This window comes from Scyliorhinus canicula, chromosome 10 (genome assembly GCF_902713615.1).
Source record: "Scyliorhinus canicula chromosome 10, sScyCan1.1, whole genome shotgun sequence".
NCBI classification, from domain to species: domain Eukaryota; kingdom Metazoa; phylum Chordata; class Chondrichthyes; order Carcharhiniformes; family Scyliorhinidae; genus Scyliorhinus; species Scyliorhinus canicula.
Window position 1 is genome coordinate 189,412,028 of NC_052155.1, and position 15,613 is coordinate 189,427,640.

General features: G+C 42.9%; 1 protein-coding gene across 4 annotated transcripts in view; it reads right to left on the reverse strand.

Moving 5' to 3' along the window:
- Positions 1 to 15,613, reverse strand: part of LOC119972863 (septin-7) — a 224,269-nt gene that overhangs the window by 83,070 nt on the left and 125,586 nt on the right. For all 4 annotated transcript variants that reach the window (XM_038810371.1, XM_038810372.1, XM_038810374.1 and 1 more), the window contains one exon: positions 10,655 to 10,761. In XM_038810371.1, coding sequence (XP_038666299.1) covers positions 10,655 to 10,761 — 107 coding nt within the window. The remainder of the gene's footprint in view (positions 1 to 10,654; positions 10,762 to 15,613) is intronic.

The window sequence follows — 15,613 nt, forward strand, 5'->3', positions numbered from 1 at the left end:
AGGCTTATGGGGGACAGGCAGGAAGGACAGTGGAATTAGGGTTACGATCAGATCAAAGTGATGGAGCAGGCTCAATGGATTCAATGGGCAACTCCTGCTCCTATTATCACTTAATGAACATTTATGTGGGGATTAGTAATTCAAGTATTGTAGCAAGAGTGCCCATTAATAGTTTATGGAAACATTAATGGACATTGCTGGAAAGGGTTGCAGTTTTTGCCCAGCGCAAGTTGCCCTTGGGAGGGTGGTGACGAGTTGTCCCTCTTGAACAGCCGCAGTCAGTGTGGCAAAGCTACTCCAACAGTTCATTTCGGCAGGGAAGATCAGTATCTCGGCAGGGAAGATCGGCATTTCGGCAGGGAAGATCGGCATTTCGGCAGGGAAGATCAGTATCTCGGCAGGGAAGATCAGCATTTCGGCAGGGAAGATCAGCATCTCGGCAGGGAAGATCAGCATCTCGGCAGGGAAGATCAGCATCTCGGCAGGGAAGATCAGCATCTCGGCAGGGAAGATCAGCATTTCGGCAGGGAAGATCAGCATTTCGGCAGGGAAGATCAGCATTTCGGCAGGGAAGATCAGCATTTCGGCAGGGAAGATCAGCATCTCGGCAGGGAAGATCAGCATTTCGGCAGGGAAGATCAGCATTTCGGCAGGGAAGATCAGCATTTCGGCAGGGAAGATCAGCATTTCGGCAGGGAAGATCAGTATCTCGGCAGGGAAGATCAGCATTTCGGCAGGGAAGATCAGCATTTCGGCAGGGAAGATCAGCATTTCGGCAGGGAAGATCAGTATCTCGGCAGGGAAGATCAGTATCTCGGCAGGGAAGATCAGCATTTCGGCAGGGAAGATCAGTATCTCGGCAGGGAAGATCAGCATTTCAGCAGGGAAGATCAGCATTTCGGCAGGGAAGATCAGTATTTTGACCTAGCAATGGTCAAATGTCCAAATCGGAAGGTGCGTGCCTTGAAGGGAAATTGCAGATGATGGTGCTCACGTCCTCCTAGGCAGTCGAGGCCATACATTTGGGAGATAGTGAACTTCTGATACATATCCAGCATGATTTGCATCCTCAAGCACTTAAGGTCCTGACAAGGATTTTACAGTTGCAAAATCTATTATATGGATAGATGTCTGCAGATCAACTGATGCTAGACACCAATTTAATTGCTAATCACTACAAGCATCTGTCATTTTGTCTAATGCATAAACTGAGTCCTAGTGATCAGATCCCAGCTTCTCCGGCTTTCTTCAAAATTTGCAACACTGGAAAGGCACACACTCAACTTGTTTGACACATGCAATGATGCATCAAATATTGAAAATGTTGAAGTGCCCAATATGTACATAATAGATCAGTGTATAATTCCCAGTTAAGGAATCGCATTTCATAAAATTAGTACAAATCATTAGCTGTGAGGTACATTGGATTTGGGTCTGTGATCGCAGTCTTTTTGTGTTAGGTATATGGGGGGTGGGGGGGGGAGGCTCTGGTGGGGACCACCTCACTAGCAAACTTGAGTTGTGAATTAAAGGACGCGGGGGGGGGGGGGGGCTGTGCCGGCCAAGACTGTGTGGACAGGTTTGGACTAGCCTAGGTGTGAATGGTGTGGTGGGGGAGGGGGTTCTGGGATGGGGTAGTTGGTTGATGGTGACTACGGGCAGGGTTTGGTCCCATTCGTGGAGCGTGGCCTGGGGGGGGGGCAGGCGTGCGCCATAGGGTGGCCGTGGCAGACATGAGGGGAGGGGTGATGTGGAACCGGATTAAGAGCTAGGTTTCAAATAGAGACGGTGGTGGCAGATCAGGAGGGCAGATACGTGATAGTAACGAGTGCTTTGGAGGAGAGGTTGGTGATGTTGATTAGCGTGTATGCCCTGAATTGGGATGATGTCCAGTTTATGAAGAGGATGTTGGCGGCTATCCCGAGCCTGGTTTACCATCAGTTAATTTTAGGTGGGTACGGAAACAGTGTTGCATCTGAAAATGGATCAATCTAAGCTGCGCTCGTTGACCCTTTGGGAGGAGCGACGGTGTTGGCAGTGTTCATTAAGGAGATGGAGGTGGCAGCACGGTGGCACAGTGGGTTAGCCCTGCAGCCTCATGGCACCGAGGTCCCAGGTTCAATCCTGGCTCTGGGTCACTGTCCGTGTGGAGTTTGCACACTCTCCCCATGTCTGCGTGGGTTTCGCCCCCACAAACCAAAGACGTGCAGGGTAGGTGATCATGTCCATGCCAGCCAAAACGCTATCCAGCTAAATCCCACTTCCCAGTTCTTGGTCCATTGCTTTGGTTACGACACTTGGAAGCACCTGTCTAAACTGTTTCAAATGTAGTGCCGTTACCATCCTTCCTGACAGTAGACAGTATGTTTCAGCCCCCTGACACACTGGATGAAAACATTTCAACTCGAATTAAACTGAATATTCATTCTGACACCAGGGGATCATGTTATCCCCACACTCCTACAATATTCAGGCAAAACAAAATAGCCAAATGCTGATACAAAACCAGCGTCGAGAGCCAGCACTGCACAAACTGCTGCTAAATTTAAACAATGGTACTTACAGCTTAAAATTCCTGAGTTCCTACTTACAGAGTAGAACTGGGTTTGTTGGTTTGACAAATGCATATTTCTTTAAATAGAATTCTATGCATTCAGTAATGGAAAAATCAGCAGGGAATGAAGTTGTTTGCCAAAGTTATGTTTGCTTAACATTCCCCACGTGTGTTCACCACAAATATCATTTCCTCTCGACAAAAAATTCCAACTGGAAGTTTCCTATTGAATCTCTGTAAGCTGGCTAGCTGTAGAGCAGCTTTATAGAAGTGATCACAAGATACGCCATTTATTGTGTCCCAGTATCTTCTACATTTTTTGAAATGAAACATAAATGGCACAATCACAATTCAAGCTTTGCTTCAAGGCAGAATATATCAATCGTGTATTTGTCTTAAATAAATTGAGATTTTCTTTGAAGTGTTGTTTTTTTTTACAATTAAAGGGCCATTTAGCGTGGCCAATCCAACTACCAGGCACATCTTTGGGTTGTCAGACCGAGACCCACACAGACATGGGGAGAATGTGCAAACTCCACCCGGACAGTGACCCAGGGCCGGGATCGAATCCGGGTCCTCAATGCTGCGAGGCAGCAGTGCTACAAACTGCGCTGCCCCAAGTAGCAATAATAATAATAATCTTTATGAGTGTCACAAGCAGGCATACATTAATAATAATAATCGCTTATTGTCTCAAACAGGCTTCAATTAAGTTACTGTGAAAAGCCTCTAGTCGCCACATTCCTGGCGCCTGTTCGGGCAGGCCGGTACGGGAATTGAACCCGTGCTGCTGGGCTTGTTCTGCATTGCAAGTCAGCTGTTTAGCCCACTGTGCTAAACTATCCCCACTGCAATGAAGTTACTATGAAAATCCCCTAATTCCCATACCACACAGAGGGAGAATTCAGAGCGTCCAATTCACCTAACAAACACATCTTTGGGGACTTGTGGGAGTAAACCAAAGCACCTGGGAGGAAACCTGCGCAGACACGGGGAGAACATGCAGACTCTGAACAGAGCGACCCAAGCCGGGAATCGAACCTGGGCCCGTGGAGCTGCGAAGCAACAGTGCTAACCACTATGTAAATTGACATTTTCGAAAGATTGAGTTTGAATCCTAAATATATTGGGTGTATTAAAAATGGATTCACAAAAAAAAACTCATGCATCACATTCCTAAATTGACAAATCATTCCATTTATCTGTCCTGACTGAGCCAGAATTTGTGGTGGTCAGGGCAATAACTAATATGTTTCACTGTTGCATCCATCAGTGGCAAATACATTTTCTACTCGTCACTGAAGGAATTGTTTTGGTACACAGTAAATTAAAGGAACATTTTAATCCAATGTAATTTCAATATGTTTGAAAGCATGTCATTGAGATTCAATAATACAATCTGGAATTCAGCACCTCTAAGGCCCATGACAAATATATGTAACTGAGGGGCAGATTGCATGAGATGAATTGAAAGAAACTAACTGACAAAGGCAACTAATGATTACCACACGGAAAAACAGAATACGCTTCCAACTATGATGTTGAATGCACAAAATACGAATACAAAGGGAAACAAATGGGGAAAAAAATAATTACCAAATGTGTTCAGAAGATGAATAAAGTATAAATTGGGGAAAACACTTTGCACACAAAAATAGCTTTACCATTATATACCGCAGTGCAAATTAGCATTCTAGTCTTCTAATGAAACAGAACATTGCCGTGTTGGGCCATCTGCGGAGTTGAATTGCTGATCTGGGCTGACATTTTGGAGCAGACATGCCTGACCACACCAGCTAAATAAATGGACTCCCTCGGGGATTGGTTGGAGCACCACTGCACATGTCTGACTGGTCTGTAACCAAATTGTGGCTATTAATAGATACAAACTACTGCACCATTACTACTAGTTTTCGATCCTGGTAATCACACTCACTGACAATATGAAGCTTATGATGCAGTGTTGCCTAATATGGTGTCTTCAATAAAGGGCCAATGATTATGTTATTTGACAATGGATCATCTGGACTCGAAACGTTAGCTTTTTTCTCTCCATGCAGATGCTGCCAGACCTGCTGAGATTTTCCAGCATTTTCTCTTTGATTATGTTATCTGTCTTCTACTTGTAAAATTCTCATGTTCCTCGTGAACCATCCATAATTTGCCATCGCCCACGAGGGGCTGCAGGCATCTCTCGCTGCTCACTGCAATTCAATGCCACTGTCATTCTTCCCATAGTTCAGTTTCTGTTCCTGCCCACCTATCTAGTCTCTCTCTGACCTGGCCTGTTCTTCCCCAATGTTTCACCTTCTATTGTTGCCAGCAGCAGATTCTCACCCTGCCTTTTCCAATCGTCATACTCTCTCAGTTTCCGTTTCTCCACTTCATCAAAAAGGATGAGAACAGAGAACACTGATTTGAGGTCATTTAAACATAATGAGGATTTTTATACATCGGATGGTATTTAAGATCTGAAATAAACTGCTGGAAAAGACAGTGGAGCCAAATTCAACTGTAGCTTTCAAGAGAATTGGATCATTATCTGAAGGAAAGATTTGCAGGGCCATGGGAAAAAGGCAGGGGCAGTGGTACCAAGTGAATTCCCCTTATCAAGAGCCAGTATGGCCATAGAACGATACAGCGCAGTACAGGCCCTTCGGCCCTCGATGTTGCACCGACATGGAAAAAACTAAAGGCTATCTAACCTACACTATGCCCTTATCATCCATATGCTTATCTAATAAACTTTTAAATGCCCTTAATGTTGGCAAGTTCACTACTGTTGCAGGTAGGGCATTCCACGGCCTCACCACTCTTTGCGTAAAAAACCCACCTCTGACCTCTGTCCTATATCTATTACCCCTCAATTTAAGGCTATGTCCCCTCGTGCTAGCCACCTCCATCCGCGGGAGAAGGCTCTCGCTGTCCACCCTATCTAACCCTCTGATCATTTTGTATGCCTCTATTAGGTCACCTCTTAACCTTCTTCTCTCTAACGATGGGCCAAATGGTTCCAGTAAAGAAGCAGGCCATTCTCTGATTCTACCAACTCTGCCTTAAATGGTCAACCTTGGACATGATGCTGCCTAGTATATTTTGGGTACCCACCTCAACAACTACCCTATACAAACAATCTGTTGAAAGCTACTGGGACAGGCACAATCAGAAATAACCTCGCTGCTGAATTTTCCAGTTCTCCCTGGGGAGCAAAGGCCTACACTTTACACTCTTCAGTTCTTGCATTTTGAAGCTCAGGGTAGAATATTGCACTCCAATTTGGGTTCACAAATTGCACACAGGCAGCAAAGTTCACATTGTTACTATGTCATGCATACGGTGTCTCAGGATGTCCTACTCTTCTTTCATAGTAATCAGCAATCTAGCTCATCCGCATCCTGATGCAGGGGCAAGACTGGCAAACAGGTTTGATGAAAAAGTAATGTTTCCAGTTAACTCTGGCTTTCTCTCTCTACCCCCCATATCGCTTTAATTCAGACACACACACTTGTCATTCCTTTGACTTTCCTTTCATTTTTCTCAGCGTTTGCTAGATAAACGGAAATAAAAGACAACTTTTCACATGGGTGGGAATTGGCTGGTGCGGTCGATGACAAAGTAGGGTTTTTACTTCAATTGGCAGGTTGCAACAAGTGGTGTGCTCACAGATCTCTAGAGGAGCCTCAACTGGTCACCATCTTTCTCACTCACTCAGATGAAGGAATAGAGAACTAAGTTCATTGATGGCACTCAGTCAGGTGGGCACAACAATAACAGTTGGGAGCAAAATGCTTCAAAGAGACATTGACAGATTGAGAAAACCGCTTAAATTATCAAGTCTAGAAGGAACCAGACATTATCCATACAATTAAGAGCCTTGTGTACAACATGTCATATGTAGATTGGAACCTTGAACGTATCTGTAGCAGAAAAAACAAATCAACTATGCACTCAGTACAAGGGCCGTCTCTGAACTTGCCTTGTTTTTGTCAGCAGTAATATTCAATTGATGAATGAAGAATGTTTGCAGACAATTGGAGCTGTGCTGGCAATTGTTGACATGACTGAAGGCAGCTCAGTGCTAAGTACTGCAGACTGGCACTGCTGAGCCTGGCGTCCACAGAAACCAGCAATTGTCTCCAGATAGAGAAGTTTTGTTTATTCTTAAAGCAGTATAGTGGAACCCTTTCTTTGTGGAATCTTATCCATCACAACATTCCACTTTATCAGGAATCAACAGTTGAGCATTTCTTATTTGATTAAATCCTAAAACTACACGGCAGCTGTGAAGTGATCCAGGGACTGTTTGCCACGGCTCGGTTGGTAGATCTCACACCCGAGTCACAAAGCTCTTCATTCAAATCAAACTCCAGGACTTCAGCACAAAAATAAAGGCCAGCACTCCAGTGCAGCTTTAGAGATGCCGTCTTCTAGCTGAAATATTAAACAGAGGCTCCATCTGCCATCTTAGATGGGTGTAAAAGATCCCATGGCATTATTTCAAAATGCAGGGGAGTGTCCTGACCAATAGTTACACCTCAATCAACATCACTAGAACAGATGATCTAGTTATCATGTTGCTATTTGTGGGTGCTTGCTGTGCAGAAAGTGACTCCCCCATGGTATCGATAACGACATTATGTAAGTAATTAATTAGCTTGAAGCTGCTTGAAAGACATCCGCTGATTATTAAAAAGGATACAGAAATTAAAATCATTTCCTTATTTCTTCATTGGCTGTTCTTTATACCTTTAGATAATTTGGATTGCTTTGCACTTTATATGGTTTTCCTTTAGTTTTACAACTTGTGTCATCGGGGACTGTTTTACTTCCTCCCCCACCGCACTTTAATAACTTTAGCATAAAAACAAATCACTGCAGATGCTAGAATCTGAAGCAAATACAGAAAATGTTGGAAAATCTCAGGTCTAACTGTATCCGTGGAGAGAGAAGAGAACTAACGTTGAGTATGGATGACTCTTCGTCAAAGTTGTGACAGTCATCCAGATTCAAAATGTTAGCTCTCTTCTCTCTCCACAGATGCTGTAAGACCGGCTGAGATTTTCCAACATTTTCTGTACTTGTGTTAGTAACTGAGTTTCCATGTGAGAGAACATCAACAGATTAGAATAATTATTTGATCTTGTCTTCACTTTGTCTCGAAAGATTGTAGAGCCTGCCCTCTGACCGAGTGTGCAGGTAAACGCATTCCTTGTCTGTGGGGGAGGCAACGCCAGTGGCATGAGGATATCAAATAGAGCAGAGGTTGGGATACAGCCCTACTTCACTCCGTTCTTCACTCAACTTGTCCAAAGAGGAGCCATTTAACTGTACAAAACAATGCATGCGGTCATGAAGAATGGCTGACACCAAGGTTTGGAGAACAGCCAATTTTCCCAAAGTCTTGCAGAGTCCTGCCCTGTTAGAGTCATAGTGTTTCACAGCATAGAACGAGGCCAATTGTGTAAAGAGGTGCATCCTGCTCACTGCACTTATCTTATAGCTGACATATGGAGAAGATCTTATCCATTGTATATCTGTGCTTCAGGATACGTTCGGTCTGCAAGTAGATGGAGGTCTTTTCACCATAACCTTAGTGAAGCGTTTCGCAGCAATACTGGGGAGTGAGTGATGCTCCTCATGGGATTGTCTCTCCCATGCCTGCACCCTTTTCTCCCTGACTACAAGCACCAAGAAAGCCATGGTTATGGGACAAAGTGTTACATCTTTGATCACACTAAATAACACCCCACGAGAAGTGGTTAGCAAATTGTGCTACTTTGGGTACATGAAGATAGACAATCTGTTTCTTGATGCAGAACTCGGTACACGCACAGGGAAAGCAGCTACCATCTTTAGCTGGTTCACAAGATGTGCAAGAAACAAGATGATTCTTGGGACAAGATGCTGGCTTGAGGCCTATGTTCTCAGTACCTTGTGGTATAGCTGTGAAACATGGATGATTTACAGGTGAGAAAAGCAGCTCGGCAATTTTCATCTTGGCAGTTTGTGACACACCCTGGGTAAATCACGGAAGATCACAACCTTGAATGCAGCAGTCCTCCCAAAGCCAAAGATCAGAGTCTGGCACTCATCAAGCAAAGACAATTTCACTGGGTTAGTTACCTATGACGGGTAATTAGTTATGTTTTGCCTTTTTGAAACTCAATGTTTGAGCTTGATCAAATGACTATTGTTAGATTAATGTGTTCCCCTAGTGTTAGAGTCTGGCTCATGGCTCATGACTAAATCTAGTATGGTCACCCTTGGTTGGTTCTGGAATATACTGCTTCAGAAAACTATCCTGAATACACACCACAAAATCACTACCTGACTTGAGCTACTCCGCCCCTCCTTAGCCGATATAAAAATTCCGAATTACCATTAAAACTTCTGCGACAATCCTCTTAAATCTTTGAATGAATGAATTAATTGGGCTGCTATCAGGAGGTTTGTAGACAGCTCCCATTGCAGCCTCAAGTCCTTTCTTTTTTCAAACATAACAGTCAGGACTACACTGCAAAATTACTATGAAATTAGGATGCATGGTTTCCTAAATTGGAGATACTTTCTATGGCTGCTAAACATTCAGCATGTTTAAAAAACTTACCACCTTGCCAAGAAAAAGTTGCCAAATGTAAATGCTCCCAGTTAAAGAGGGTATAGGTTTTAATTTTTTTTTTTTTAAAATAGCCACATCCATTGAGCCTATAATTTATAGTAAAGATTATATTATTAAGCTAAAGTAAAACCTCACTGCCCCCATCCATTAACACCACAGGCATTTGAATAAACAATTACAATACAAATAAAATGAATCTTTCCTGGGCCGAGACCGATTTATGCCAGACAGAAGACTGGTGTTAGCAATCTCCACAGTGAGGCAATGTCTGTCACGAGACATTGTCCCATGGAAACTCTAGCAAACAAATAAGGAAGATGGATAATGGAAATCTTGCTTAATTGCTGCAGTGATATGTATTTAGACAACATTAGAAATGCATTGGAAAACAAGAAAATGGGGTAAAAGTTTATACTCTGGCAAAGGAGCTTCAATGAAATGAAAAAAATGAAAATTGCTTATTGTCATGAGTAGGCTTCAAATGAAGTTACTGTGAAAAGCCCCTAGTCACCACATTCCGGCACCTGCTCGGGGAGGCTGTTACGGGAATCAAACCGTGCTGCTGGCCTGCTTGGTCTGCTTTCAAAGCCAGCGATTTAGCCCTGTGCTAAACAGCACCCAAGTACAAAAGCAGAACACCATGAATGCTGGAAATCTGAAATAAAAGTTGCATCTGGCAGTGGGTTTACAAATAGCACAGACATCATTGTAGTTTAATCTTCCTCTCCTCCACTTTATCACTGTCTCCTTATTCTCTACTTCTTCCCTGCCCTACCCTGTTTCTCCGGCTCTGCACTTGCTGACAAACTTAAATCTCCAGTTGCACTGAAAAGGTCATCAACCCGAAATGTTAACTGTTTTTCTCTCCACAGATGCTGCCTGATGAGGATTTCCAGCGTTTTCTGCTTTGCTTCAGCACACTCGCCAGGCTTGGCATTCATTCTGTCTTTGACACACAAAGGCCTGGCGGGGTTTAGACAAATTTAGACCCGCCTCGCATCAAATTCAGAAATGAATTTTTGACAAAGCAGCTGAACAATTCAGTAAGTTTCACAATCCAAGTCAATATAAAATAGAAGTCTGACATTTAGAATCACCATGCATTCTGACATACCGACACTTCAGCAATAAACCCTTAATGGAGTAACAGGATAGCATTTTAAAATTTATGCTTCAGACTGATTTTCAACACCACAAAATTCTATAATGGTCTTGTCTTTTGTCACCTAATCTGAAGATTATATTGTATTGCTTCTTCAATTGCTGGTAGACTGAAGTTTACAAAAAAATGCAAGGAGCCAGCAAACTGAAACAGTGACAGCTGTGCCATCCTTCACTGTGTGTCTGTCAGAAAATGAGGTATTTGTCTGTCACTGCAAGTTAAATTGAAAGGACCGTTCAACCCAAGGTTACTGAAAACATTTTTTTATAAATTGTGAAGATGAACAGGCAAACACGTGGTTTACAGATTGAGGACATACCATGACTGTTTTTTTGATCCTATGTGAAGGGCCTGGGTAGTCTGCGGAATACAAGTCTGTCAGAAACAAAGAGTTGATGAGCGTCGATTTTCCTAATCCTGATTCACCTGCAACAGAAACAGTTTCAAAAAGGTTTAGTGTCAGATAACTCATGTTCACACAGATGACTTGCATTGCCGAAAGGCTCTTGATCCTCTTACTCCTTAAATCTTTAACGGAGTTCAATTAGAACTAATAGTTACTTTTTAACCAGGATTGCATTTCAAATGCATAATCACAATTTAAATGATTGCCCCAAAACAATTAACACAAAGCAGCAAAACCGAATCTTTTCCTTTTCAAATGGATTAAAATTCCCTGTCAGTTTAACAACATAAATCTTCCGATGGATCAAAAGCAAATCAATCATTTGATCTATGTTGTGGTTTAAAGCCTTCTTGGATCTCATGACACTGATTATCACCCATTCCCTGCCCAATCCTCTGTTTGCCCATTGGGACAAATGCCTGAAGAAGGAGCCGTGCTCCGAAAGCTCGTGTTTGAAACAAACCTGTTGGACTTTAACCTGGTGTTGTAAGACTTCTTACTGAAAGGGGAATGACATTCCTCCCCAAAATCCTTTTGTCTCTCCTCTTCCCAATAGAAGTTGAACAAAACTGGTCTTTCCTACTACATTTCTGAATTCGACATTCAACTGCAAACAAATATGTCTATGCAACGTCCTCCTGAATTCACTCAATTACAAAGAGCTCTGGGATGCCTTTATCAGTGCAATTTGTTGTTCAATCAAGAGACAATTAAAGCCATGGAGGGTAATTCATTATTCCTACAATAAGTTCCTGGGATCTTGGTCACTTCACATCAGACTGATAAACTCAACCACGAGTGTTAAGAGCATAACAATGCTTGCCTGGAATTTATTTGGGAACTTTAGTGGTTCAATGCAGAGAGAGTTGGAAGTGCAGTAATTCCCCGCTTGATTTTACACACAAGATGATCTTGTGGCCCAGTGGTCACATCCCTATCTCGGAGTTGGTGTCACTTCAGGACTTGGCAGCCATGGACGATGCAAGCCGAGGTGCTGCAGTGCATCTTGTAGATGGCACATGCTGCTGCCCTATGCTTTGCTGGAGCGAGTGGCTGTTTAAGATGGTGGATAGGGTGTCGATCAAGTGGCTATTGTGTCATGGATGGCAGCAAGTATCTCGAGTGGTGTGCTGCCACACCCATCCAGGTAACTGAAGGGTATTACATCACACCCCTGACTCATGCCTTGTAGCTGGCGGACATGCTTTGAGGAGATGAATCACTTGCAGCTCCAGTATTTAAATAGTTGGTTCAGCTTAGTTTCTGGTCAATGTAACCCTCAACGTGTTGGTAATGGGAGATTCGGTGATGGTAGTGCTATTAATGTCAACGAGGCATGATAAGAATCGCTCTTGCCGGAAATGGTTATTGTCTGACACTTGTGTGGCACAAATATTACTTAAGAGTCTAAGCAAGAATGTAGTCCTGGTCTTGCTGCATATTGGCATGGCTTGCTTCAGTACGAGTTGTGATCTGAACGTTGTGCAATCAACAGCACACTTACGACTAGGATGGAAGATCATTGATGAAGCAGCTGAAGATGGTTGGGCTTAAAACACTACACTGGTGAACTCCTGGCACTGGGGTGATTGACCTCCAACAACCACCTTCCTTTGTGCTAAGCACGACTCCAACCAATGGGGAGATCCTAGCCTCCCATCCCCAATACCCATTGACCTAAATTTTGCCATGGTTTTTCGAAGCTACATTCGATCAAATGCTACCTTGATGCGACAGTCACTCTCACTTCTAGGTCAGCTCTTTTGTCCATGTTTGGACCAAGGATGTAATGGGAGTGAGCGGGTTATTGCTCTAAAGTGCCGCCATCTTCCATCACACGAACAATGACCTAGGGCCGGGATTGAACCCTGGTCCTCGGCGCTGCAGGCAGAAGTGCTAACCACTGCACCACCGCGCCGCCCTCTTGATATCACGTTAGTGAACTGAATTGGCATTGGAATTGAATTGATGAAGATTGGCATTTGTGATGCTAGGAACCTCTGAAGGAGGCAGAGATGGATAATTCACTCTGCATTCAAAGAACCAGGGTAATCCCTTGGCTTGATGGTAATGGTAGAGTGATGGATACTTTAGGCCATGAGATTATAGATTGTAGTTAAATACACAGCACCTCATGGGTCCACAGTTGAGCTGCTGGATCGTTTGATATCGGACCCTTGAGCACAGTGTTAATGCCACATGACATGGAGGATATCCTCAAATAAGAGGACAGGGTTTCCTCTTCTGGGGTAGCCATACCCAATAAAGCATACCTCATCCCGCCTGACATACGTTGTAAGGTAAGGATGGCAGATTTTTGCTTTCCTAAAGAACTGTTATGAATCAGAGGGGTTTTTAAATGACAATTGATGAAAGCTTTATTGCGTCATTACTGAGACGCACTTCAAACTCCAGATTTTAAATTAGTTAATCGGATTGATTGAATTTAAATTCCACCAGCTGCCGTGGTGGGATTTGAACGCATGTTCCCACAGTATTCCCAGTCCGCTCCCATCTCCCCATGTCAGGTCACTCTTTCATCGAGTGTCTCAAGATTAACCAGACATAGGTTTATGAAGCTGAATGATGTCACGAATAAATGATGCATACGTAGTATGTTCAAAGTTGAAGAAGGGGAAAGCAAAAATAAAGATAGACTAGTTTGGTGAAAGGGTCAGCTGAAGTCGACAGAATGCAAGGAATATAAATCCCAGTACATACCAGCTGGGCAAGATAATTCTAATGTTTAGTACCATACAGCAAATGTTTTAAAATGTCTTTAGTGCAAAGAAACACTACAAATTAATACAATTGGATGGAAGGACCTGCCCTAACATCTAAAATGGTGTTAGCTATGTAGCTTATATCTAGCCTCAGGCTAAAAACTATGGCATTTAAGTTCAAGAGACATACTAGTGTTTCAAATTACGTCTACAGTCTCTTATACCATAAGTGCAAGTAAGTGGCAGTCTTGGTTCAGTGGTAGAACTGCTACCTCGGAGGCAGAAGCTGTGGGTTCAAGCCCCACTCCAGAAACTTGAGTACTGTATATAACCTAGACAAGAGTTCAGTGCAGTGCTGCACTGACAGAGATGTCAGTGTGGGATAAATCTGTCCTCAGGTGGATCCCCCAGCACCAAAATAAAATCACATTGTCAAATTATCCTCACCAAACAGCAAAAACAGTGACATGTGCATTTCAAAAATACTTCATTGAAGAGCCAGCCATTACAAACTGGTATGTAACACAAAATTAACTTGTGCAGAATGTGTAATTCCTGCACTGGGTTTTACAATCAGTGCCAATCACAGTGTCAGACGAGGACCCTCTGAATTTTTCACACGAGCATTTCAAACAGATCGCAATAATTCATCAGATCTGTGGCATTGCTAAATTTATGTTTCACAGGGATTTTCAGAGACTGAAGTTGAATTTTAGAGTTGAATGTAGAATTTCCAAGGACCTGGACTCTTAAGTAGAATTTCAAACAATTTGTATCAGTGCACAATTTTAATTGGGGGATGGACATGGAGGATCAGCAGCAGAGCCTGGATCCTCGGATTCCTTCCTTTTCAATATTGCAACAGTTCAACCAAATGATGTGCTTCATTGCCTTGAAGGCAAGGGAGAAAATGATAAAATCTTGACGTTCAATCATCGTGTTGCAATGCTAAACCGCAGAAGCAAATTGATAATGTAATTGCTTCAATGATGCCCAAAGTCATGTATGGCACAATTATACCAGACAATCCACAATTTTATTAAATAAACATGACATCCAATGACCTCAAGTCTGACCGGAAACTTCAGCTCTACTCAAGCTGGTGTCAATTCACATACCCCAAGCCTTGCCAGCTTACTCACGACTACATTCAACTGGTGAATGCGGCAATTCCAATTACTGACTTTGAACAATTGGAACATAAACCTCTATGCTCAAACGGACAGATCTGCTTTGAGTTCTTATTGGAACTTATTTTTGAAATGAAAGTAGATTGACCGCTGCAAGGTACCTTCCCATTTACTTGCGGTTAGGGTAGGTGTTCCTGTCTGCAGGAACACGGTGACAGAAGGTTCTAAGGGGAAAAAAAGGTGGGGTTCAGGGATCAAAAGCAAGCTATGCACACCTAAGCTTTGCACAAGTTGGGATTCATGGAATGTTTATTTCAAGATCAAAGAGAAATGGAACATTATGGCCATTGGTAAAGCCAGGTGGAAACAAACATGGTAAATCCTGGTCTAATCTGACTAATGAACTGATGTAAACTGCAATAGTTTGCATATGGATACACAAAGTTTTGAATGGAATCGCCCATGTGAAGTGCAATAGTTTAGGACTAGTCGAGACTTCAAACTGATGTCCTATCTACCCTCTTTGGTGGGTATAGAAGAAATCCATGGCACAATTTCTGGAGCAGGGAGAACTCTTGCAGTGTCCTGAGGCAATATTTATATCTTGACCAACTTCAACTGGAGTATCTCATCGCAGCTTGTGGGATTTGCGGTAGGAAAATTGGCCGCACATTTTTCTTCAGTGACCACAACTTCACACTTCAAAAACTTTGTCGATGCAGATTCGATGGGTCAAATGGCCTCCTTCTGCACTGTAGTGATTCTGAAGTACTTAATTGGCTGGAAAGTGTTTTTGACCTTGAGGCGTGAACGGTATTACGCAAATATAAGTTCTTTAGTCATAGATCTAAAAGTATTTGAAGAATTATGCAAGTTAAAGGCCAACTTTTAATACAAATGCTAATTCAATAATCAGGGCCACAGGCAACCATGTGGTTCACAACTGGTGCTCTGTTAGTAGACAACATATTTAACAGTATGAAGTAACTTCTGGAACCAGTCAATTGTTCGCAAACATG